Below are 23656 nucleotides of genomic sequence, written 5' to 3'. Positions count from 1 at the left end.
ATGCTTCATTCTAGCTTGCGTTTCCATGAGTAAAAAGAGATGACAATGATATGCATTTGAATGGCTCAAGATGATAAAATAGCCCGGTTAAAGAAAAAAAGAATCTAGCAAGACTGCAGTCCTCTGGAAGGATGCATGGGAATATCAAGATGGGCTTACAAAATTGAATATAAGCCAACTAAAGAAGAAAGGGGGACTTCTGGACAACTTAAACCAGGCTGGTGGACCAAATTTCTGTTGTAAACTACTTTGACAAGTACCTGACATCTTGCACTGAGAGATTATAGAAAAATGCTAAGATTCACCATTCTAGAGTATAATTTTCATTCTGTATAGCCTGGTTCATACAAAAAGCATTTTTAGACAGAGATATGGTGACAAAGTTTAATAACAGAAAGAGAAGTGGTATAAGCCTCACAACAAAAGACATGGTGGGGAGGGTGTAAAGGGGATTAAAAGGTAAGAGTTGAAGAAGCACAGGGCACTAGAGAAGTGTTCCAGATGGTAAGCTAGTTTTAACCTAAGAAGCAATGTGTTTGTATAAAGGTCCAGTGGGAGCAGAGCAGAGCGCGATGAGCACACAGATGAAAGCTGAAATATTTTTGTGAGTTCAAGGAATAGAAAAAATGGACTCTGAAGGTCTGATGCAGAGTCAAGAAAATTGCTGTTTGAGAAGGAGATAAAAACAAAGACATTGCATCTACAGACCTGAGGGGTAAGACAAACCTAATGACTGATGATAGAGGACATGAGTAACGGTATCAGGAAAAAGCTGTTCCAAAACTAACCACAACATAAAGCATATGAAAAAAATACTTCCAAGGTGTCAAAGTAATGCAGCATTGGGTCAAATAGCCAATTTGATATAAATCTGGTGTGTTCAAAGTAATTTATTCCAGAAATAGTTAAAGCAACTTTCTGGTAGGGTTTGTGTAGAGAAAGGGGAGGGGGTGGGAGGGGGGGGGAATATAAAAAATTACAAGTGAACTTTGATCAGATGTTCTTCAGTGTCCAGTTCTACCTTTCTATTTAAGATGCCCACAAGTTCAGTTATTGTAGCATTTCAGTCTATTACTGACAAAAGCTCACTGTTGCATGAGTGGTTCAACACTGTACCAAATCTCCCATTAACTCTTGCTCTTAAAGGTTATTTCAGTAAGTGGGTCAAGATAAACAGAGGAGCTGCTAGTAAGGCTCCTAGTGTGAACAATGGTATCTCTACACCAGAGGCAGCTATCAGAACTAGAGTGTTAATGCCTCTTTTTCCAAAATAAATCCAGGGATGGTGTTTTCATTTTTTTGTGAAGCATACTGTGTATTTCTGGATCACAACCATGAATGATTTTGTTCATGTGCCCAAGCTTTGCAACCATCCGGAAAGCAGTGACCTTTGATTTCAAACTAAGCAAACTGACTCATATTGGGCTACATTCATGCATACTCAGTATTTCAGTTAGTCTGTGATTTCCTCAACAATACTGTTCACTCAAGGATGCCTAGCTGCCAGATGACTTAACTTTTCCTTCCTCCCTTGTACGTGACAATACTTTGCCCAAAGTAGCCATTACGCTTTTAACTTGCTTGCTGAGGCATTGTTAGGACTCCTCATGCCTCTTGGCTGACGGAGGAAAATCAATTTTGATCCCTCAGAAGCAAGTGCAAGTCTCCAACTTCACACACCAATGTGGACAACTGCAGCTGAAACTGAATCCAGATTGACCATTCTACTCATTTCACATTTATGCTGATACCTTAAGAGGCTAGAACACACACAAGTTATTGTTTTTAATTGGAGAAATGGGACAGAACTTCCTTCAAATGAAAAAGCAGTTTGTCAAATGAAGTTTACAAAAAGTAAATGAGATTTATGGTGACAATGGGAATGTACTTCAAATTTAAATTAACCTGCAGCTTAATGCAACATGAGGTATTACAACAGAATGCAAAAATCCAGCCACTGCAGGATTTTAATGCTACAACAATTCTGCTCTTCTTTAAAGGGCAACAATTCTGCCCTTTCTTAGATAACCCAGTTCAAAACACATATTAGAACAGCAAGTTTGAGGAATTAGTAGCCAAACTACAGTAACCAGGTAGTGTATATAGAAAGCATGTACATTTTCCCAATAGACACAAGTTTAACATGGAAAATATTCCAAGCAGGTATGAGAGGGAGGGAGGGGATGGGAGAACTTACTGTACTGCTTCAAAGATGCACTATACACATAATGCAGCAGTACAGGATACACTAACAAATGAAGGCAACTGAAAAGGCAGTACTCACCCAAAATATTAAATTGAAAAGGAACATCATGTATTTCAAACAACACAGGCAGCCTCTTGCCATGTTGCACTTCTTAAATTCTAAAAGGAAAACAAAGGATAGATCCAGGTAAAAGACCACGTATTTGCTGCCTTTGGGTGCACTGTATTTGTCACTTTTTACGCCAGTCCCAGTCCCAACGCCGGTCCCGGTTCCGACCCCAGTGTGGCTCTGTGTGCGTGATCCAGTTGTACCATAGAAAGCTCCAGCAGTAAAACCTCGACCAAATTGCCTCCCTGAGGTAGAAGGTTTAGCAAAATCTGAGTCTTTGCTATCCAAAGATGGACTCCGGTGAATTGAAGAATCCTCACTACTTGACTTCTCCATGATCTCTCTTTTCACAGTTGTCAGATTTAATGTATAGCATCTCTCAGCATTAAATACAGTGCCTTGCAAATGCCACAGTACGATAAGAGCTGTCTGTGTTTTGCTTCTCTTTTTCTTCGTACATAAATCAGATAACGACTGCAGAATTTATTCACTGCATTGTTGCTGGTTTTATTTTTTTATAGCAATGTAGGCTGTACTCTGTCTATCTGTAGCATGGATTTATACATTAATATCCCATGCAAGAGCATATTCACGATTTATCTCGATGAATCAGTTATGCAGAACTTCGATTTTTATTCAAAACAGCCAGAAGCTCTTTCTCTCCACCCCTAGTCTACAGCCCTCTCAGCTATAGGCAGCAGATGGTCCTTGCATCCATTTCCAAAAAGCTTCTGCAGTACACCTGGGAGACTCTCCTCGAGCCGGAGCACTTTCCTTGCTCTCAGCTTCCCTCTCTGTGTCTCTCTGACTCTCTCTCACATGCTGTCTTTTTTCTTTCCACCCATTTGCAGTATCTCATTCAGTAACCAGCTATCGGAGCGCACTCTGTGTTTCACTGCTGTTGCCGTGAAATCATCAGCAACTGCAACCACTGGGCATTTCCCACAGAAATCCCTGACCTAACTATCGAGTAATAAATCCACCCTGCTGCTCGCCCCTCCCCTCTGCTTTCCATCGGGCCAGTTAGCAGAAGCCTTCTCCCCCAGGGCACGCCTCCATGACATAATATCTTTAATAGGATTAGAATTACTCTTGACTATACAAGTGCACAACAGAAAATCTCTTTAAATGTCAAGTACTGTTTAGCTGTTTATGGGCTAGAACTGTGAGGTAGTGATACTCCTTTAATGCAATAAAATACTGGAAAAGTATGGATTAGATAGACAGGTGCTAACCTCTCCCTACTCATTAAATTTACAGTGACTTACATTTTTTTTCTGCCTTAAACGAATGCCGCCATGGGACAAGGAACTGGAATAGACTAGTGCCCAGCAGACACTGAATAGGCACATGTCTCAGTTATACATGCACATAATGTGACGCCATCACCTGTGATATAATTAACCATAACCAGAAAAGCAGAGCTGCTGTCTCTTACGGGGTCATCAATCTATTCTTAAAACTCTTGAAATGCAAGGATATCTGAACCTGCAGCTATTGACACTCTATTTAACTAGTATGTCAGAGGTTGTTCTTATGTAGGGCAATAAGCCATCTTACATCGCAGGTAATCTGTGAACTAGAAACACTGACCCAAATGCCACATTTCTTTTCCAGACAGCAGCGCAACACGCCTGCTAGGACTCAGAGAGGGGGCATGACCACGCGCGTGTGACTGTGCCTGTGTGTGCAAGTGCCTGGAGGGGAGGAAGAGAAATACGTCGGGTCACGCCTGGTGCTTCCAAATTTGTCATCTTGTCATAAGCATAAGAGCAGCGCACCGATGGTGCAAAGTGATGCAGCAGATTTAAAACGCAGGTTTTTACTTTCTTTTTGTAAAGAAAGAAACCATATTAGGAGGCCACTATGAAAGAGATACAGCTACCAGGAAAAGCAAAAATTATGCTCAATTTTCAACTGATCCTTTCACATGCACATTATTATGCACTGTTAATTATTTTGTCAGGTATCTTTGAGAAAAGATAATATAACATTTACTCAATCTTAGGTATCTGTGTCCAAAAGCCCCTTAAAATTCTGTAACTTTTTATGTAGCAACATCAGAATCAACACCCTGAAGCAGTGCTGTACCTTTCTTGACAGGCTTTTTCTGAGAAAAGATCCCTCCACCATAAAGTACTTCATGCTACAGAATACCCCGTATTTGTACGTGTAATATCTTTCTCTCACCTCTTCTGCTCTAGAATAACATTTTAATAACCGGCAGGCCCAAGCCTGTATCAACACTGTCTATCCACTTTGCTTTCCAAAAGTCATTTCGGAACTACCTGCATCAAATACGCCCATCGGAAAGGCAAGATGACCACTCAGCAGTGCGTATGATAGCAGAAAATGCTCCACACAAAACACCCAAGTAAAAAAAGATAAATTAGCAGTGACCAAAGTAGAATGGAGCCTTTCTACACACCTCTACGGTGCACATACAAACTTCAACGTGAGCAGTCATCAAGAACCAACCTTCTCAGAAAAAAACATGGAAGAGACTTGTAGGCCATGGTCAGGTACCTGCCTCGGACACCAGAGCCTGCAGGGTAAGTCACATTCAAACAAAAGATAAATGTCTCGAGTATGGTTTTAGAAGTCTGAAAAAAATCTTCTGTTTAAAATTCACTTACTGGCAGTGTAAAGTTGTGCCATTGCAGTCCTACGCTGCAGCTAGATACTTTCAGTGGTTTTCACTTGTCACACAAAACGGAGCTCTCAGCCAAAAAATTATGAGAATGTACAAGTATTTTAAAGCATTTTTTCCTGTTGCACCCATTGGTTTGCCATAGAATTTACACTGATGTAGACTAGCTTCAGCAAAAAAAAAAAAAAAAAAAAAAAAAAAAGAATGCTGTGCACTTGTGAAAACTAATGCAATATGAATATTTTCCTTAGCTTCCCATATGAAGTTACATGACAATTATAATTAATCTGCCTCCTCAATGTTAAAAAACTGAAAGAATATTTGGTAATAAACAAAAGTCCCCACAAATCCAGTCAGAGTTTATAAATAGTGGAAACATTTCTATCGGTGGTTAAAAAAAAAAAAAAAAAAGACAACACAACTGTCCCTTCAAGCTTATTTTTTTCAAGTTTTCATTATTAGACCTTACTGAAGTTTTGCAGTTTTCTATTCTTGCTTTCAAATACTACAAAAGATTAGTTTTCTTTACCATTACCTGCATCTTCCATTAAGAGTTCTCCCTGACTGGCCTACATCACCGTTTGTACTTCAGAACGAACCACCGAAGACACACGTAGAGCCAATAGCCAGCTTCAGAATCCAAACCTGAGCAATAAGCACTAGGGCAAACACGGTTCCCGATCAGCCTCCCCTCCCGCTGCGTGCAAAGGGAACACATGACCCTCTTATGGTTTTGCTGTTGCCACGAGGGAGACTTTACAAGCTTCAGCAACCTTCCGCCGCTCGAATTTGCGGCCACGGAGCAGCTTTACGGATTAGATGCCGCTTCCTCCTGCTGGAACTCTAACTCAGTATTTATGTATCTCAGTTAATAAATCACACAGAACTGCTTATTTGCTGAAAAAATAAGCAGTGAAAGAGCTGTGACCAGTTCATCCAGCTGCGTTTTGACTAGCCATTGCACTTAACCCTGCCTCCGATTGAGGCTTCAGCGGTAGGTGCTGCTGCAAGGCCATTCAACAGCACCTTACGGTGGTCCCACTGGGCAGCGTACCTCAGCGTGGGAGCAAACACGTTTTGCTTCTCTACAGATCTCACCTCTGTTAAGTAATTAGGGCGTGAAAAACATTCAGAAGCTCACTCTGTACTTCATTAATCTTTGATTACTGAATCACAGAATTTTGCTGGTGAGAGATGTCTCCGCATCAAGAAAATCATTTCAGTCCCGCACACAAATGCCTGGGACGAGGCAACGAACATCAATCAGTCCATCACATCTAAATGGCTCAGCCAAGTATTAAGGGTAAGGATTTAGGCTACTTTCAGACACCAGGTATGAAAATGGATGTCACAATAGGTGTAGCAGGAAAATGGAAAGGAAGGGTATTAGTAATAAGGCCCAGACAACATAGGCTGGTTCACCCGCTGAAACTGATTTACTTGGTTCCCTCCTGGGAACAGTCCACCATAGTCCTCAAAATACAGATCCCAACAACTTCAGTTTTTATTGGAAGTCACAAAATAGTTAATATTTTTTCTCACACCTTAGTTTCATATCACCAGAACTTCTGTGCCAATTATGCCCAGCTACAGTGCTCCTGAACCCTTCTGTTTCTGCCCTCTTCAGCTGTTTTTGCACCACTGGCTTGTGGAACCATGCTGCAAAATAGAGCAAAAGCTGACCAAGTTTATACACATATTTATAACCATGTATTTATAAAGACATAACACAGATAAAAAATGTTTCAGCAATATATAAAGATTACACTTATTTTTCCCCTTGTAAAAGTTCCAAATCCATTTTACAAGACATTCCCCTTAAATGATCTTGCTGATCCAGCGAGACGGAGAGGGACTACAATAGGCAAGAACAGGAACAAACACTGAAGGCTGAGCAAAACTATCTTAAGCTTTTGTTAGGCTCCCCCATGATTCCTGAATATGAAATATGAAACTCTAGGGGTTTTTAAAAAGGGAAAATAAAAACTCCAGTCACCACAATATACAAGCCATTTTACAACTTATTCTACATTTTACCTTGCAATTTCTATTATGTAGGACAGTGCTACTGTCACCATTTTAAATACAGGGAACTCAAAGACCAAGACATTTGCTGAGGATGAACAGGAGATTGCTGGCAGAGAAGCAAACTGAACCTGTGCCTCACATGGCCTCAGCTAGTACACTAACCATTCCACCATTCTCAAATTAATTATTTTTAGAAATCCTGAGTTTTAGTAACCCTGCCACATGACTACAGAACAATAATGAGCCCTGCAGAGAGACAAACAAATCAAGTGTTCTAGGGATATGGTTCTTAAATCCATTCTCTTCTTTTGAATGATACTGACCGAGAACTCAATTATACAAGCCTTCCTCAGGGTACACTAGGTAGACAAAGAACCAAGATTGCTGAGCATAAACTCAGTGACTACATCTTTCCAGTCACTGCTCCGAATCCTGAAAGGCTATGAGAAGGAGATATGGAACAAGGGTTGGAAAGAATAGCTTATGACTCTGGCATACAGTTGTATACAGATGAAAGCTCAGATTAAAAAAACCTCACAGCTGATTTTGGAATAAGCTTAAAGGGAAAAGAACGTCCAAAAAAATCAGACTGGAACTAGTATCATATAAGAGACAAAACCAGAGTTCTCAGTACTTCCATGGTCCTCGTTCCACAACAAAGAGCTTACAGACTCCAGCAAGTCAAAACACCTGAGTTCCCAGGACTCCCAAGGCTGCAGGATTTAAAACCAAACCCCTGGATGCTCTGAGGGTTGTATCCCACATTCTGGGGCCTTCCAAGCTCCCAGCTTGCATGCTGTAAATCCAAAGCATTCTGCCCACTATGGGATTGGACAGAAACAAGTAGGTTTCAAGGACAACTTTGTATGGTAGACAAGTTTTAAAACCTGCCTGTGTTTTTCAGAACCAAATATCCCAAGCCATATTTTACCTTTGACACACTTTCATTTTCCAACAGAAAAAGTCTTCCATTAAAAACAGACAGAACTACTGTAACTTCAGTTTTGGAGTCTCCACTCACTGATCATAGGTTCCCACACTAATTAGAGCATATATGAACAGTTTGTTTGTTATAAATGTAAATGCTAAAAAGAATCACGACCAAGTGTTTTGAGAAGAGTGAAATGCATAGTTAGTTTCCCTACTAGCATGAACAGCAGCCCTTTCTAGCACCTTCAGAAAACCACCATTTCCTTGGGCACTTGATGGACAGACAGATGATGGAGGAGACTGGATTCATTAAGAAACAGAAGTACTCAGAGCTGGTGCCTGCGATCTAACCAGTAAATGATTCTCTTCTAATGTTTTCTGAGAGGGGACAGAGACAAGCTCCTGCCCTTCTCTCTTCACCCTGTAGCAGGCCCAAGAGCATCCAACAGGCATCATCGGACCCTCAGTTCCACCTGCAGAAGAAAGCCACCTCCAGAGGCCAGGTAAAAGGACCTGGGACGCGTAAATGTGCATACAGCAGAAGTTGGAAGGAAAACACAGACAGTCAGATGGGTTCTTAGAGGCTGGGCTCCACGTTCTGGGAGTCCACCTAGCATTGGCATGGCTGAAGAAAAGGTGGCCTGGCACAGAGACAGGAGTGGGACAGCACTCCAGGATGCAGGAATGGTGTGAAGGAGCACCCCTGAGACGACATTGAGTTTGAGATCTATGGGGAAACGATCTGTTCTTACAGACGTAGGAATTGACTGTCTAGCCACCTCAATCCAACACCCACCTTCATCAGTCCAGATTTCACCCAGAGAAATTACCTTTCTTAAAATTGTTACTGGAAAGGAAATGAATTAATCTGTTTCCTCTGACACAATGGCACTAGCATAACAGCTCATGGTTGCCTCTGATGAGTAACGCTCTTTGCCTCCCCAAGGCAAAGAGGTAAAAAAAGAGGAAAAATCTCTTTGAATGGCCTAAATTAATACTTACTAGCTTATACTTATGTATACCAATAAGATCAGTTCATCCTTCCAACATGGGGTCCTCACTCAATGGATGATCAAGAAAATAAGACCCTGTTATAATACTTTCCACTGTGCCAAACATTCTGTGTCATTTGGTCCCTGAGATTTCCATTAAAAATCATTTACTGCCAACAGCGCATATGTGGCTGAGACTTCTCATATAGGATTTCACACCAGAGACAGAATGAGATTCTGTCTCAAAATTGTACAAAGGAATTAGTTGTAAACGATATCAAGGACCTTAACCCACTGTGATCAGATGCAGATGATGACTTGATATGCTAATGCACAGGAGGCATGGGAGATGAGTGTCAAAGTGCAATATGTGGTCCTGAAGCTAAGAAATTGTGATTATGTCACACCTTCATACCCGTTGTCCCTCAGGGGCCCTCAGACTGAGCAGAAAGAATGCCTGAGTTTCCAAAGCAACAGAAAAACACAACTTTATAAAAGCAAAAATTCTGCTACTTATATTTAAGCTTTTAAATCAAAACATTTGCACTAGCACAAGGGTCTTTTGGGGTTTTGTTTCCACTTTACAAACAACATCATGAAATATGTGAAATCTGAAAGAAGTCCTCTAAAGATTATGCTAGAATGCAAGTCACCATTGGTATTTTCACCTTTAAGTACTAAAATCTAGAAAGTCTGTTTATTGTTTGTTTCTGGGAAACCCTGGAAGTCAGAGTCTTCTTAGGCTTGGCAGTATACGCATGGTGATCAAGTCAATCTATACAATAAAGAGTCTACAATCCAGGCAAGAAAACAAGACATTAATAGCTGGCTCTGAATACAATAACTATACTGGACATTCTTTTTCTCCCAGCAGGTGGGGGAAAATAGAAAATATGAGGGGCAAGAGAACAACATGTGCCCAAGCAGATAAGCCTATCCTGCTGGGCAGCAGAGAGTACCAGATGCTCTGGAACAGTCTGGTTATGCCTTTTAGCATAAGAATCTGTATCCCTTTTAATTATGGGGTGTTTATCTCATCTCCTATAGCAAAGAATACATTGTTCCATTTCCATCAACAGCTAATCCTTCTTAAATTCTGCTGAGAACTTAGCCTCAATATCTTACGGCAGTGAGTTCCGTAGGTATGCATTACATTTAAAAAACAGCATCTTCCTCTTATTTGCTATCATTATTAAGCCTTCCAGCTCTGTCCTCTCCTGACATTCATCCTCACCCCATAATTCATTATTTTGTAATCCTCTATTAACATCCCATGTCATTTGTCCTTCATTAATCTAAGCACTTATCTTTTCAGTGTCTCCTATTATTGAAAACTCTCCGACTCCCTAATATTTTCAGTTAACCATCTTAGGGCTTCTTTCTAACTGAGCTATCTTTATACTGTAATCTTTCCCAATCTGCTGATGAAAAGATCTCCTTTTTAAAGGACAAGAGTTAATACTCAAATTCAAAATTAATTTAATCAATTCTGTTTCTGTCAACACCCAGCCTGTATGAAAGTGAAGTCATTCAGATTCAACAGACCTTTCTTCATCATTCCTATTCTGCTTTTCTATTTGAGATTCAAAATTCGGTTTCTGGAAAGTTCAACATTTCAGAGCCTAGCAGGAAAACCCTTGTAGTTTAAATTTGTATATTACCTGTATAAGGAAAGGGGGTTTTCTCACCACAACAGCATTATAGCTTAATACTGGGTACTTGTAAAATCATCACTAAGCCCATCTTCAAGTCAGGGACTCCTTGTCAAGAAGCTAGCATAAGCCAAACCAAGCCTTGGCCATCAATGATGCAAATAAACATGCGGTACCAACTGCTGTCCCCTCCCAGTACACAAAAAAGCATATGCAGAGAAGTACTTTTTACTGCACAGAGAAAACAAGATCAAGGGAGTAGAAAGCTGTCAAACACGGGCAGGAAGGCAGCAACATCAGATCCCCACAGGCTGAAACATCACAAATCAGATCTCCAAAACCATGCTTTAAAAATTAAAGACCAAAAAAAGAAAGCAGGGGCAAGAAAGTGAGAAGGGTTCTTCTTATTTACCACCTATTTTTTGCAGAGATAAGGTACATGATCTGAGTGCTTTTCTTCCACTCCCACTTTAAATGACAGTTTAGATTTTTACATCTTCCATATTGACTACAGATTAAGGAAAGCTAGCAAATAGCAGAAGTCTTTTGCCTATCATAAGAGCTGGCGTCCCTTCTTCCTCTTGGGTGGTGTAGGGGGCCTTCACTAATAGAAGAACTCTTCTAACCGTGTCCATTGAACAAAAGTCCCTTGAGCAAAACCAGGTGGATATTCTGTAACCTCTGTTCTAAAGAGGCTGTCTTTCACCAGCAGTCTGCTGTTCTGAATTAACTGACAGCTGGGGTCTATGTATTAGCAGAACTACTAAACTTAAAAACAAACAAATTTTAAAAAAACTCTCATACAAATGGCTCCCCATGAAGAAGACCCAAGAGAATGATGTGAGCATTCATTTTTAAAGGGCAGCACACATCTCTGAAACCTGCTCAGTTAGGCCATGAAGGAACATTTCTAGGCACATTCCTTTCACAATTGAGTGAATTCTTTCATTGCTAAAATATTCATTTTTTGGCACTTAAGCATAAACAGGTGTGATTCCATGAATGGGGACGTTTAAAACCACTGCGTCAGGGCTGGCAGAGACCCAGATGTCTACAATGGGTAGCAAACTTACACCATTATTTCAGGCTCCCTTCCCCGTTAAATCATCACCAGCCCCAGCCTCCAATTTAAGACATCACTGAAAAGTGACAGACTGCTTGCCTTACTGGAGAGCCATCACCTCTGAGATGTGCGAATTATCAAAAGGCTGTTTACCAGCAGCATTTCCAAGCAAAACCTGATCCCAGCTTCCACCTTCAAGTCAAAGAGACACAGCTTTCAAACTGCCAGATGAATTAAGTACCTGCCCAGAGGCAGTAGCCTCACAGCTGAAAGTTGTCAGCAGAGTAGGCTGAGTTTAAGCCGCAGTTCAAGCTGGGCCCCCAACGTGACCTGGGGCAGAAACATCTGGAAACAAGGGTGGGATCTAGGCTCTACAGCCATTCGGTCCCCAGCCTACTCCCAGCCCTCCCTGAGGTCCACCAACTGTAGTAACAAGCTATGTTGCCTAACAATTCCCCACACATACCTCCTTTTGGCTTTCAAGGGAGACATTCCTAAATTCATGAGAAAAAGGGTTTCAATAATTCAAGATAACTCGCACATACCTGAAGTGCCCTTGAGAGCACTTCTCAAGTTCTGCTCAAACCACCACGTAACAGCCATGTTTCATCCTGCTGGTTTGGGCTGGACTCTTTTCTATGGCTTCCAACAAACTTCCACAACATCTAGTCAGAGCAAAGTCCACGGACTCCTTCCTGTCTTGAAGCTCTTTAGATTTATAAAAACAATCCTACCTGAGCATCTGCAGCTGCCCTTGCAATAAAGCTTACCTACCCTCACAATAAAGCTTCTTGCATGTAGTGTGGTAACGCTCTGGGATATGGTCAACTTCAACATTAAAAATAGGATGAGCCTGTAACGCAACAGTCATGCAATTAATGCTTTTTGCTTTGCCAACAACAACAAAGTCAGATTTATATCCCAAGAGGAGGCAGATACATTAGCCACCTTACTCATCTCACAAGAATGAGGCTAAATGGTTCTCATCTATTCTGCATGAGATACAAGAAAGGGTGTAAAAAGGAGACCAAGGTAAACCTCTTACTATAATCCAGCAGGTTTATGTAATGGTGCTGCTATTCATGAGCTTTGTGATCGGTGTCAGCTCTTATTACAAGGGTGTGAGAGATTTAAAATTACAAAGGAGGAAAGGGAAGGGAAGGGGGGGAAAAAAAAAAAATCAGAGTACAGTTTGATGTGACCCTGTCTGTCAAGCCACAAAAGACCAGTTCAAAGCAGCAGTTCAATTACCTGATTTACAGTAGGAGCTACTTAACTTTTAACAGTGTATTAATTAATGAGCTTTTGTAAAGGCAGAAGTATAATGGCAAAACATAGTTTTACGACCTTATCTGCATTAAGGAGGACTCATTTACACTTGGTGAGAATGCTGTGTGCTAGCTGCAATACCAAGCATTCAGAGCCTAATATGGGGTGTAAAGAATGGATGCAAGCATGTTTGACTCCTTCCCAAAAGCCAAGCCCACATTCACTTGAGTTTTGAAAAAGTTTACTTGTACCATCAGTGTCTCTCAGAGATGAGAAAACCAAAATACCCTTGATCAGCAGCCAGAAAGAAAGAACCCTGCAAAAATTCCTCATAGTGGCATCTAAAAGACAAATAAGTGGGTTTTGGAGGGGAAAACTGCTTGTGTCATTCAATCTGCTCTGATCTACTTAAGCCTGTAACAAGTATGCGGTAGTTACAGTATGAAATATCAATTGGCCTTTAGAAGCAGCACTTTGTTAATTCATCACAGGCGGTTATTTTCCATTTACAAATTAATTGGGACACCAGCATTTTGTTCCAGAAGCAACCAACACGATGCTTCATGCTATGCTCTACAGACTGGTTCAGCGGAATCTATAAATACATGGTCATAAATGCTTAGTAAATGGTGCATATCCAGACAGGTTTTTAAACAACATGAACTAAACTACAGGCTTCTAAAATGCAATACCACATAAGGGTAGACAATGCTAGTTTGGGTTCAAATATGCCTTGTGGAATTCAAATCTGATGCCCACAGCAACAGTATGTATATGATCTTTCTTCTCTCCTAAATGTCCAAGTCTAGACTAATTTCAAACCTAACCTAATTTACGGAAAAGGCTTTCCACACTTCTTCCCTTCAGAAGAACAAGTTAATAGAAAATCTGCAATAATATAATCCATGTGGCAATGTTTTGTTTGCTTTTGTTGTTGTTTTAACCCTATAATCTCAGTGTCTATAAAACAAACCTATACAGGTTTGGACATCAATGCCCCTAATATGAAAGATACTTTGTTCCCTGGATTTTATCCAGCCTATGGGTTCTCCTTCTGTGTTATTTTTCTCATACGCTCACTTCTTATGTCGCACCAGTCCCTTTCCTGCCAAGCATCTGGCCGGAAGAAACATAAAATTCTCTCAGGCTACCCAGACACTTTTCAGAAGAGTTATAGGATGATAGCATAATCCTATCCTGTATCTGAAACCCAACCTTTCTAAATTGACCACATCTCAGTCTTCTCCTCCCCCCCACCTCCTTCTGTGCTGTTGGTTTTACTACAGGACACTCTTGTATAGTACTTAGTGTTTCCATTCCAATAGCATGGAAAATGTCATATTAAATATTTATCAGTAATGGGGTTACTCCCTTCTACTGCAAGCTGAAGGATGATAATTTGGCTGATACAATCATGACAAGATTCTGTATGTTTGTCTCTTTCTGAAGAAATACTATACTCAACTACATGGCTTTAAACATGGTTCCAACCAAAACCTGACTGCATAAACTGCACTTTGATATCCCATGTTTCTTGTATTCCAAGGATTGCTAAATCAAGTCAGTTCAGTTCCCTGTGTTTTTTTCTTTTAAATCGACTTGAATGCTTTCTGCCCTGTACACTGAAAACAAAGGTTCAGAAATTGTGACTATCGTAAGTGATTTGGCCTGAGACTGAAAATAAAGAAGAAGAAAAAAATTCTTCTCACTCCCTGATGGCTGTACCACTGGAACTCTGTAGGTTTAAAGGAAACAAAAAGCAATAAAAGCTTAATCAATACAATCAGGAGTTATGGATCTCTTAACATACAAAGGGAACAGAACTTATGAATTGGAAGGTGCAGTTTCTACACAGAATATTTTTCCAAACAGAATGATGTTTTGCACCTGTCCTGTAATTTGATGCCAGGTTTATGTATTATGCTGCAAAAAAGGCTAAGAAAGTATCTTGATCATTCCAAAGAAACCTTATTCCAGTTCACAGCCTCCCAAAGAGCGCCTGCCACTATTCTGAGGCTCTTTTAGCTCCATTTATACAGATGTCTCGGTTTTGTCCCTGCCTAATACATCTGCTATGTTTATATAGTCTCTCTCAAATATCGATGATCTCTAACTGAGTCTAAAATACTACATCAATACCAAGCTGTAGGCGGGGAGGGGGGAGGGGGAGTAATGAATTCTTCCCTATGAATTGTTCCCTACTGAATTGTTCCCAGGCACCAGAGCCTTCGAAATGTCTATCACAGAACTATCTTCATACATTTTAAACATCCTTCACATTTAAGATCCAGTTATTTTTATTTTAATAAGAAGAACAAATACTTAAAAGCCAAAGAATCCAAAAGAGATTTCTACACAGTGTCCTCCATTCTCGAGCAGTGAAAAAAACCCCAGATCACTTAAGGCCTGGCATGGTACACTGCTACCTTATTGCTGCAAAGATCGGTCAATCAGATTCCCTCTCAGATTTCACATGCTGGTCACCAGTAGCTCTTATACACAATCTGTAAACCACATTTTTAAAGCAACCAGGGAACCTTCAAAGTGAAAAGCCAGATACACATTATTGACTCACATTTCTCAATACTGGGAAATCCTAAAGCACTGACTTCTGTTACGGAAGAGAAAAGATACGTGCTTAGGGACAGAATTCTGGATGAAGACACCCTCAAAAGGTGCTACATGCTATTTTGAAACAAAACTTTCAGCTCATAAAATGTTAATATTAAGGCTTCAGGCAGACACTAAAGTCAGGACAGATGTGCTGCCTAACACCTAAAAGACTCTCACTTTCTAGAAGGCTAATCAGTGTCTTCCAACAACTAAAAGGCACTTACAGAAGGTGGTGGTACTTCATTCACAAGGATGCATGTTGGCAGGACAAGCAACAGAAATAAGTTGCTCAGGGAAAAATTTGGTCTGGATATAAGGGGAGAAAAAACCTTCATTGGGAGAACAATTAAACATTGGAATAGATTGCTTAGAGAGATGGTAGAATCTCCCTCACTGGAAATATTCAAAACTCAGCTTGACAAGGCCCTACATAACTTAAGCCGGTGCACTGCTTTCAACAGAAGGTTGGACCACATGGTCTCCAGCGTCTCCTTCCAACCTAGACGTTGCTGTGATTCTAACATTTTGTCCTAATATCCAAAACTTGAGTCAGTCAGTGACCCCAAAGATGGGCCGTGCGATTCTCTATCACAGCATAACTCCTCCCCAGAGTGCGAAAGACTGACACAGAACTCCATAGTGCATTGCTCTCTAAGGACAGAGTAGTAGTGACTTACACCTAATAGAAGTACAATTGCATGCACTAAAAAACCTGTAAATTGTAATTGCTATCACTCTGATAAGGAGGGGGAAAAAAACAGATGTGCTTCTTTTCAGTTAGCTAGATTTGACAAATTAGCTACATTCTCACCCTATCAATTGAGTATCTACAGATCATAAAGCCTGTCTGATCTGTGTGAATTAATTTGTAGTAATCCTTTCTAATCTGTTAACTACTGTCTAGTTGAAAAACATGTTTAACAGAAGAAAAGACACGACAAATTCCAGTCTTACCCGTTACCCTGTTCTGCATTTTTCTTGCCCTACTGGAGTGTGAACCCCATACAAGGGTGTATTTGTCAGAATGCAGGACCTTCCAAGGAAAGGAATGTAATTTATTTGCAAAAACAGGGGTTAGTAATTATTTAAGGCAATCCATCTGCCCCTAGAGATGTACCGGATGCACAGATGAAGGGCTCTTTTAATCTCCTCAAGAGGGAATTTCTGAAAGATCCCAAATTAAAGTTATTTATATGGGAGAAGAAACCTTGATCCTTGAGCAGAGATGCTGGAATTTCTTTTGGTGTTGCCACTATGTCATGACAGTGGAAAGCTATTTAAGGACTTTGATCTGACAAGCTGCCCATCTCTTAACTGGGCATTACCAACATAAAATAATGTCAGCTTTTACAAACAGTCTAGAAAGTTATTTCAGATATATCTTGTGTTGCAAGTCTCTCCCTACAGCTTCCCTATCATACTGTTCTCTTCTTATAGCTCCAGTGAGGAAGAAAGGAGAGTCCATGAAACTTTGCACAAAACTAATCAGTGGAGAAAAGAGGAGGGAGAATAAGGAAAGGGGGTGGGAGAAGAAGGGAGAAAAATGCTTTTGCTCACTCCAACACCTTAGTTCAGGGCATCTCAGATGCTACTGTAATAAGAGTGAATAAAACTTTTTGGACAGGAGTCTGACTTTAGCAGCTCTTGCTCCTTTAAGTGCTAAAAGAGATATCAGACTGGATATATGAATAATGTATATTTGTCTCATTACTAAAGCTTTTCATCAAAATACTGAGTAAAGGACTAGTCTTTCAAAGGAAAAAAGGCAATTTACCAAGCAAAATGGTGCTACATCTGGCCATATCCCCAAATAATGGCTTTATTGTTAGAGCCTTTAACAGTTACGGACAGTCTTGTCATTGGGCTGAGCCCACCTAGATGTTTCATTCTGCAGCAGACATACATGGTGTGTTATTTTCCTTGGGATTTTGAAGGATTATTAGTCACACTGTCTCTAACCTCTTTGTCACGAGCTGTTCTAATGGCAAGCATTAGCATATGGAAACACCTCCTCTGCAGTGTTTTGCTGTGTCTTTACTGTGCTGTACTAGAAGGAGCATAAAATATGAAGAAAACAAACAAACGTGTTTGTTCCTTGGGTGCTAGTAATGCTAAAGAGCTATTTTGAGGGAACTGCTGAAAGAATTGAAATCTTTTTAACTTCCCAACTTCCAGTACTCATGTGACTATAAAACACAATTAATTTTGATGATCAAGTTAAAGCATCCTATGCACATACCTTCAAAGTGCTGTACATTCCTTTCATTCTTACAGAATCAAACAGATTTTCATACCCCATATGATTGATTTTCATACCCTGATACGATTGATTTTCATACCCTGATACGATTTATCTTTTCAAGGCTAATCTGGGTAGGTATGCAGGTTGACAACAGAGTTTCTTCCCATAGCAAGTGACCATATTCTATGTTAAACTAGCATTGCCTGCTGTAACTCAGAGGAAAAACAATTCATTACAGTCCAAAATAAAAACATAGTTCCTATAGATTTAAAAAATAATAAGCAATTCTTTTGTTCCTAACAGGAACAGGTCTGCCTGAGATTTTTAAAAGTCTCATTTCAGCAAGTCAGTACAGCTAAATGCACACTTGAAGCTGTTACAAGAGTCAAAGAAAGGGATGAACATGCAGAAAATTAGTTGAGCTTTTAGAGCTTTTTAAGCTCTAAAAGATATACAGCCAGCGATAAACCTAAGTCATTCAGTGGTCAATTCTAGTTAATACTGGTGGCCTCTTTGCCTCTACGCTTCCTAAACAAAAAACAAAACAAACCCTACCTCTTTGCTATAAACGAAGTTGCAACGTGGCAACAGCAACAGATTCTATCCACTCTTCCTTCCCCAAATCACCTGACTTATTTTCACTCTGGATTTCTGAAGAAAGACGATTCATGCAACCGGACTGTCTATCTATCAGCTTCAGTGAAACCTGAGGGAAGGGAGCAGGCACGGTGCCATACGAGTCCTGGAAACCCAGGCCAACACACAGCAGCATGTGTTTGGGGTATCAATAGCAGCAAGGCAGAACAGCCTGCAAGGCTGACCTGGAGCCTGCGTGAAGAACAGGCACGCACACGGCTCCAGGCTCGCACTCTGCGTGCCGTGCTCTTACATGCACGGCCCTATCAGAGGGACACGGGGGAGCTCCTGGCGTCTAGCGGGAGTGGAAGGTGGGGAAGGAAGGGAGAAGTGTGTAGCGAAGTCAACCATAGAAGTCCAAAAGAAAATCAGAACTAATCCGTTCTGCTTTGGGCAGAATTTTAAATGGTAAAAGACAGAATTGGAGCTGGGCGGTCACACCTTCACCTCTGACGGTGTGCAGAGTAGCCTCAAGTAGACATCACAACAGTAGCAGAAAGTGAGTATTCACAAGTCAGGTCATGGTAGTCTGACAGCTGTACTCATGAACCTTAGGCATGTGCAAAATGGCCCAGGCTCTCAATTCCAGTGCAGGGCATTCTGCAAGGAAATTTATGGGCTCCCACCATAAAGGGGCCATGACTTGAGTGGACGGCAAAACCTTCATGTATTAATGAACATCATTTTTATTTCTATGCCTATCAGGACTAAGTAAATACTTTTTTTCTTTTTTGCAAACAACTGAACCTGATTCTTATGACCAGGCACAGGTGTCCCTGGAATCATAACAGCAAGTTGGAGCTGAAAGAAATTACATGCCTTATATGAGAGCCAGACCTCTGAAGCCGAGACAGTGTTTCACTAAAGACATTAGAGGGAGTTTGATTGAAGTTGTCAGCTGAGCAGCAGTCAACGTGAATGCAATAATCAAAGCAGCATGGCGAGGAGGAGATGAGGCAGCAGCTCACTTTAAAGGCTGCCCTCATGTAATCATTGAAAAAAGGATCCCAAAATACTCAAATATTTAAGTCATTCCACACACAGCTCTTGCAGTTCTAAGGCAATGCTCAAATAGACTACTCCCAACAATATTCAGAGTAATTATTTTTTTTTTACCACAACTGTTATTTTCTACAATATGCACAAAACCAGGCAAGAAAACAAAGCAATACACTCCACCCTAACAGCACTAAGTCATCCAGAACCCAAGATAAATACTAAGATGAAACTTTAGACAGAAAGTACTAGTGATAGTTCAAGCCATTAAGTTTATATACAAAAATAAAGTTATACTAATTTCCAGCCATGTATGCTTATTTCTGTTTCAACCAGCTAACAAGTCTTCAAGAGCCTAGCACAGATTTGTAACTGGGATCCAGTCCTCATTCAATACATTCCTCATATAAACATCTCTCCATGGACTTATGTTCTGATTGAAACTTACCTCTCCAAAAGCCCTGTGACCCCTAATTTAATCAGCACATTAGCCCCAAAATTCCTTCTCCAAGTGTAAAAACCACCCTAACCTAAATCTTAGCTGTGCTAATGCCCCTCTCAGTAGGCAGAGAAGTAAAAAAAAAACCAACCCAACCCCAAAAAACAACCACCTGGCTATGGATTGTCCTGATCCTTAACTACCTTTAAATAAATAATTAAGCCAATTTGAGGTTAAAAATTCTTTTCAGGTTAGGAAAGTGAGGTTCACTCACTATCACATATCTTTTTTTTCTCCAAACCGTGATCTTTTATGCAGTGAGATCAAATGTGCATACTACATCCCTTCACGTAAAATGAGAATAATTCACGTAGCTCAGTATCAGCTCTCAACTTGCACCCAGCATGGTCGAACTGAACCACTCTGCATGCTAGAGGGCCAAGGGAGGTTGTGAACAGTCGTAACGAATTTGAGGGGTACCACAAACTCTGAGCCATGGATCATTTTCTGCTTTGTGTTTCACAGCTCTTAAGTCTTGTCCCTCACTGCAGTTTTGAAGACAAGGCTGCAATACAAAAAATAGTTAAGCTTTGGCATTGTGCAGGCCTGTTTTTAGCAGGTGTACACAATTCATACTGAAAAAAGTGAGCCCTTGCTAGTGTGGTGGAGTCACAGGGTTGAATAGGTTGCACAGGGCTTTCTGAAAATGGTACACAGAATGCATCATACAAAAGACACATGCTGAGAACACTTCTTAAGAAGTGGAGTTCAGAAGACCTACCACCAAAACACACTTTCAGCTGTGTATGCTTCTCCTCGCACACCTTCGTCATAAGCTGTGACATTAAGCCCCATTATTCCCGTAACCAGGTGGAAAAGTTCATTCAGTTCATTATCTGAACAGTTCTGGGTGCAATCATTTCCCATCAGTCATTTCCAAGCCAACCTCATTCTACCAAGACAGGTGCTTCCAGGCAACACATTTTACCAACAGGTCATCCCAGTACCTTCAAAATGCTCTTAGAGGGCGTACTGACTCATGCAGATAGGACAGTTTATTCTAAGCGATTTCTGCAGTGTACTCTGTTGTTCAAGCCCGATGGCATGGGCAAGGGCTTTAAGGTGGCCCTGCCCAGTGGCAGGGCCAAGCCCAAGCCCTCTGCTCAAAAGGGCTTCTAGGACCCAGCTGCCATTTTCAGCACCAGAAATCGGCATGTCTCTTTTGAACACCTCTCTCCCCACTTCTGCTTAGCATATATGCTCCAGATAGCACACATGCTCCTGATTTAATGGTTCTCCAAGTTTAATTTCATTTTATTTTCTCTTTATGTATCTAAACCCACGGCCCCCTTATTTTTCTGCTCTGAGGCTCACAATTCCCAGTTTATTTTCAAAGCTCATTAAGAGTATTTTCTCTCTCCTTCTGTCATATAATTAACAGAAATGTTACACAACGCTAGTCTAACTCCCAACCTGGATAACCATTGCACTGCTGTTGATATTCAGCTTTTGTTTACCATCTTTCACCCAACTTTCAATCCACCTGATACTCTTCCTACTCAAACTAATTTCAATTTATCTTCATATTAGAACTAAACATATACCTACTTCCCTCTTCATTCCATAAAATCATTAATTTTGCAATTCCATCAAAAAAGGCAATTACATTGTCTGGTAAGATTTATTTTTTATGAACTCATGTTGTTATTGCTTACAGTTCTGTCACCCTGCAGACTCTTAGTTTCGCATCCTCTTTTAATATCAGGCCCATTATTTTACCAGCAGTTACACTTTCAGGACAGTAATTGCTAAGAAAACCTTGCCTTTCTTTTGAAGGCCAACACTACAGTTGCTACTCTTCATTCACACTGACACTTCATTTTTGCTACCACCTCACAAAAACAATAATCACACAATAGTGGCACTGCAGAAAGGCTTGCTAAACACAAACTATTTAAACTCAGGTGTAAGGAAGAGAAAAAAAATGAACCTCTTTTTCACACACTCCCTTAATCACTCTCTAGAAGAAATGTTAACAGTCAGCCTTCTGCTACAAGAAAGTACTCAGTAATACTGTCTGGACTCACAGAATAATTCAGGTTGGAAGGGACCTCTTGAGATCACCTAGTCCAACCCCATGGTCAAAGCAGAACTAACTTCAAAGCTATATCATATTACTTAAAACCTTGTCCGGCTGAATTTGGAAAACTTCCAAGGTTGGTGATTCCACAGCTTCTTAGCGTAACCTCCTCCCACAGCAGCGCTCCCAAGGAAGAATTTTTTCCTCACCTCTATTTGGGACTTACCTAAGCACCAACCGTGACCACTGCCTCTTGCCTTTCCTGTGCATCTCTGAGAAGAACCTGACTACGTCTTCTCTACCACCCCCTCCAGGCAAAGTAAGACTACGCAAATCAGCCTGTTCTTCAGGCTAAATGAATCCAGCTACCTAGACCTTGTAAATAGCATGTGCTCCAGACCCTTCCACGTGGTTTAAGCCCAGCTGGCAACAAAGCACCACGTGGACAGGGAAGGATCACTCACCAGTTATGGTCATGGGCAAAAAACCAAACTCAACTTTGGAAAAAAACCAAAATCAATTTAATTGACTACCAATCAAATCAAAACAAGGATAATGAGAAGTAAACCCCAATCTTAAAACACCTTCCCCCACCCCTCCCTCCTTCCCACCTCGACTCCACTCCCAGTTTTCTCTCCCTCCTCCCCTGGGCGGCGCAGGGGGATGGGGAATGCTGGTTGGGGTCAGTTCCTCACACCTTGTCTCTGCCGCTGCTCTCTCCTCAGGGGGAGGACTCCTCACTCACACCCTGCTCCACCGTGGGGTCCCTCCCACAGGAGACAGTCCTTCACAAACTTCTCGAACGTGAGTCCTTCCCACGGGCTGCAGTCCTTCAGGCACAGACTGCTCCAGCACGGGCTTTCCCACAGAGTCCTGAAGGAAAGCAGCACAAAAGGCAGGAAAGGGCAGGGCAGACAGGAGCAAGCAGCTGTAGCAGTTCAGTAGGTTCAGATTTTAGTAAGCCAGGAAGGGGTAGATACGTGCAAAAAAGGAAGACCACCTCATATGTATGCTTAAAGCCCAGCATGATAAAGCTGTGCCTTGACTGAGCTTTTAAACGCTTTCTGTGCTGCTGTTTCTATTAGACTGGGAAAGTGATTTCTCAGTACTGGACATATTGCAGGGAACATAGAAGGTGGAGAAGAGAAATGAGTGAAGATGATCTGGTTTTTTCCCATGCACACTCTGTCACAAACCAAGAAAAAAACAAGGCTAATGCTCTTCTGGTACATGGCACAGACGAATGGCTCCGGTGGCAACAGAAAATAATAAAGAAAGGGGCAATGCTGGCCAGAAGTTCCTAAAAGGACATATGCACTGTACAATTTCTTTGGTTTTGAATTTCAGTTCATGAACCTGTGTTAGGATGTATATATACATCAGCCACTGCCTTCCATTCTGCATTAATAGAGATGGCCTGATGAACGCAGAATAGTTTTGTTATAGTTGAGGAATAACATGGACTAATTTTACTCTCAGAATATTTACTGCATTCATGTAGCAGCTTAACAGGGAAGCTAAAAAAAGCGAAACAAACAGTAAGAAAATAGAATGGCTTAAAAAAAATGTTTCTTTGCAAACATCTGAGGGCTACTATGAGACAAAGGCCTGTACGCTACACAAATCACAAGTTGAAGAAGTTCCCTCTCTCGCAAGTGGCCAGCTGTTTGGGGCAGTTGTTTGGGGAGCCAGGCAGAATGCTGGGTTCTGGCTCTAGGAGCAACAGAAATACAGGGTCTGACAACTGAGAGG

At 41.0% G+C, this 23656-nt stretch overlaps 1 protein-coding gene across 5 annotated transcripts in view; it reads right to left on the bottom strand.

The window, feature by feature from the left end:
• The window catches only part of TSPAN9 (tetraspanin 9), a 188808-nt gene that overhangs the window by 100972 nt on the left and 64180 nt on the right, over nt 1-23656 (bottom strand). For 2 of the 5 annotated variants that reach the window (XM_049821920.1, XM_049821922.1), the window contains one exon: nt 2285-2364. In XM_049821920.1, coding sequence (XP_049677877.1) covers nt 2285-2347 — 63 coding nt within the window. In that variant the 5' untranslated portion in view covers nt 2348-2364. Of the gene's footprint in view, nt 1-2284; nt 3253-22601; nt 22620-23656 lie in introns of those variants that run through there. The other 3 variants (XM_049821923.1, XM_049821919.1, XM_049821918.1) reach the window with 3 other exon arrangements.

This window comes from Accipiter gentilis, chromosome 18 (assembly GCF_929443795.1).
Source record: "Accipiter gentilis chromosome 18, bAccGen1.1, whole genome shotgun sequence".
NCBI lineage: Eukaryota > Metazoa > Chordata > Aves > Accipitriformes > Accipitridae > Astur > Astur gentilis.
This window is presented reverse-complemented; position numbering and strand designations above follow the sequence as displayed.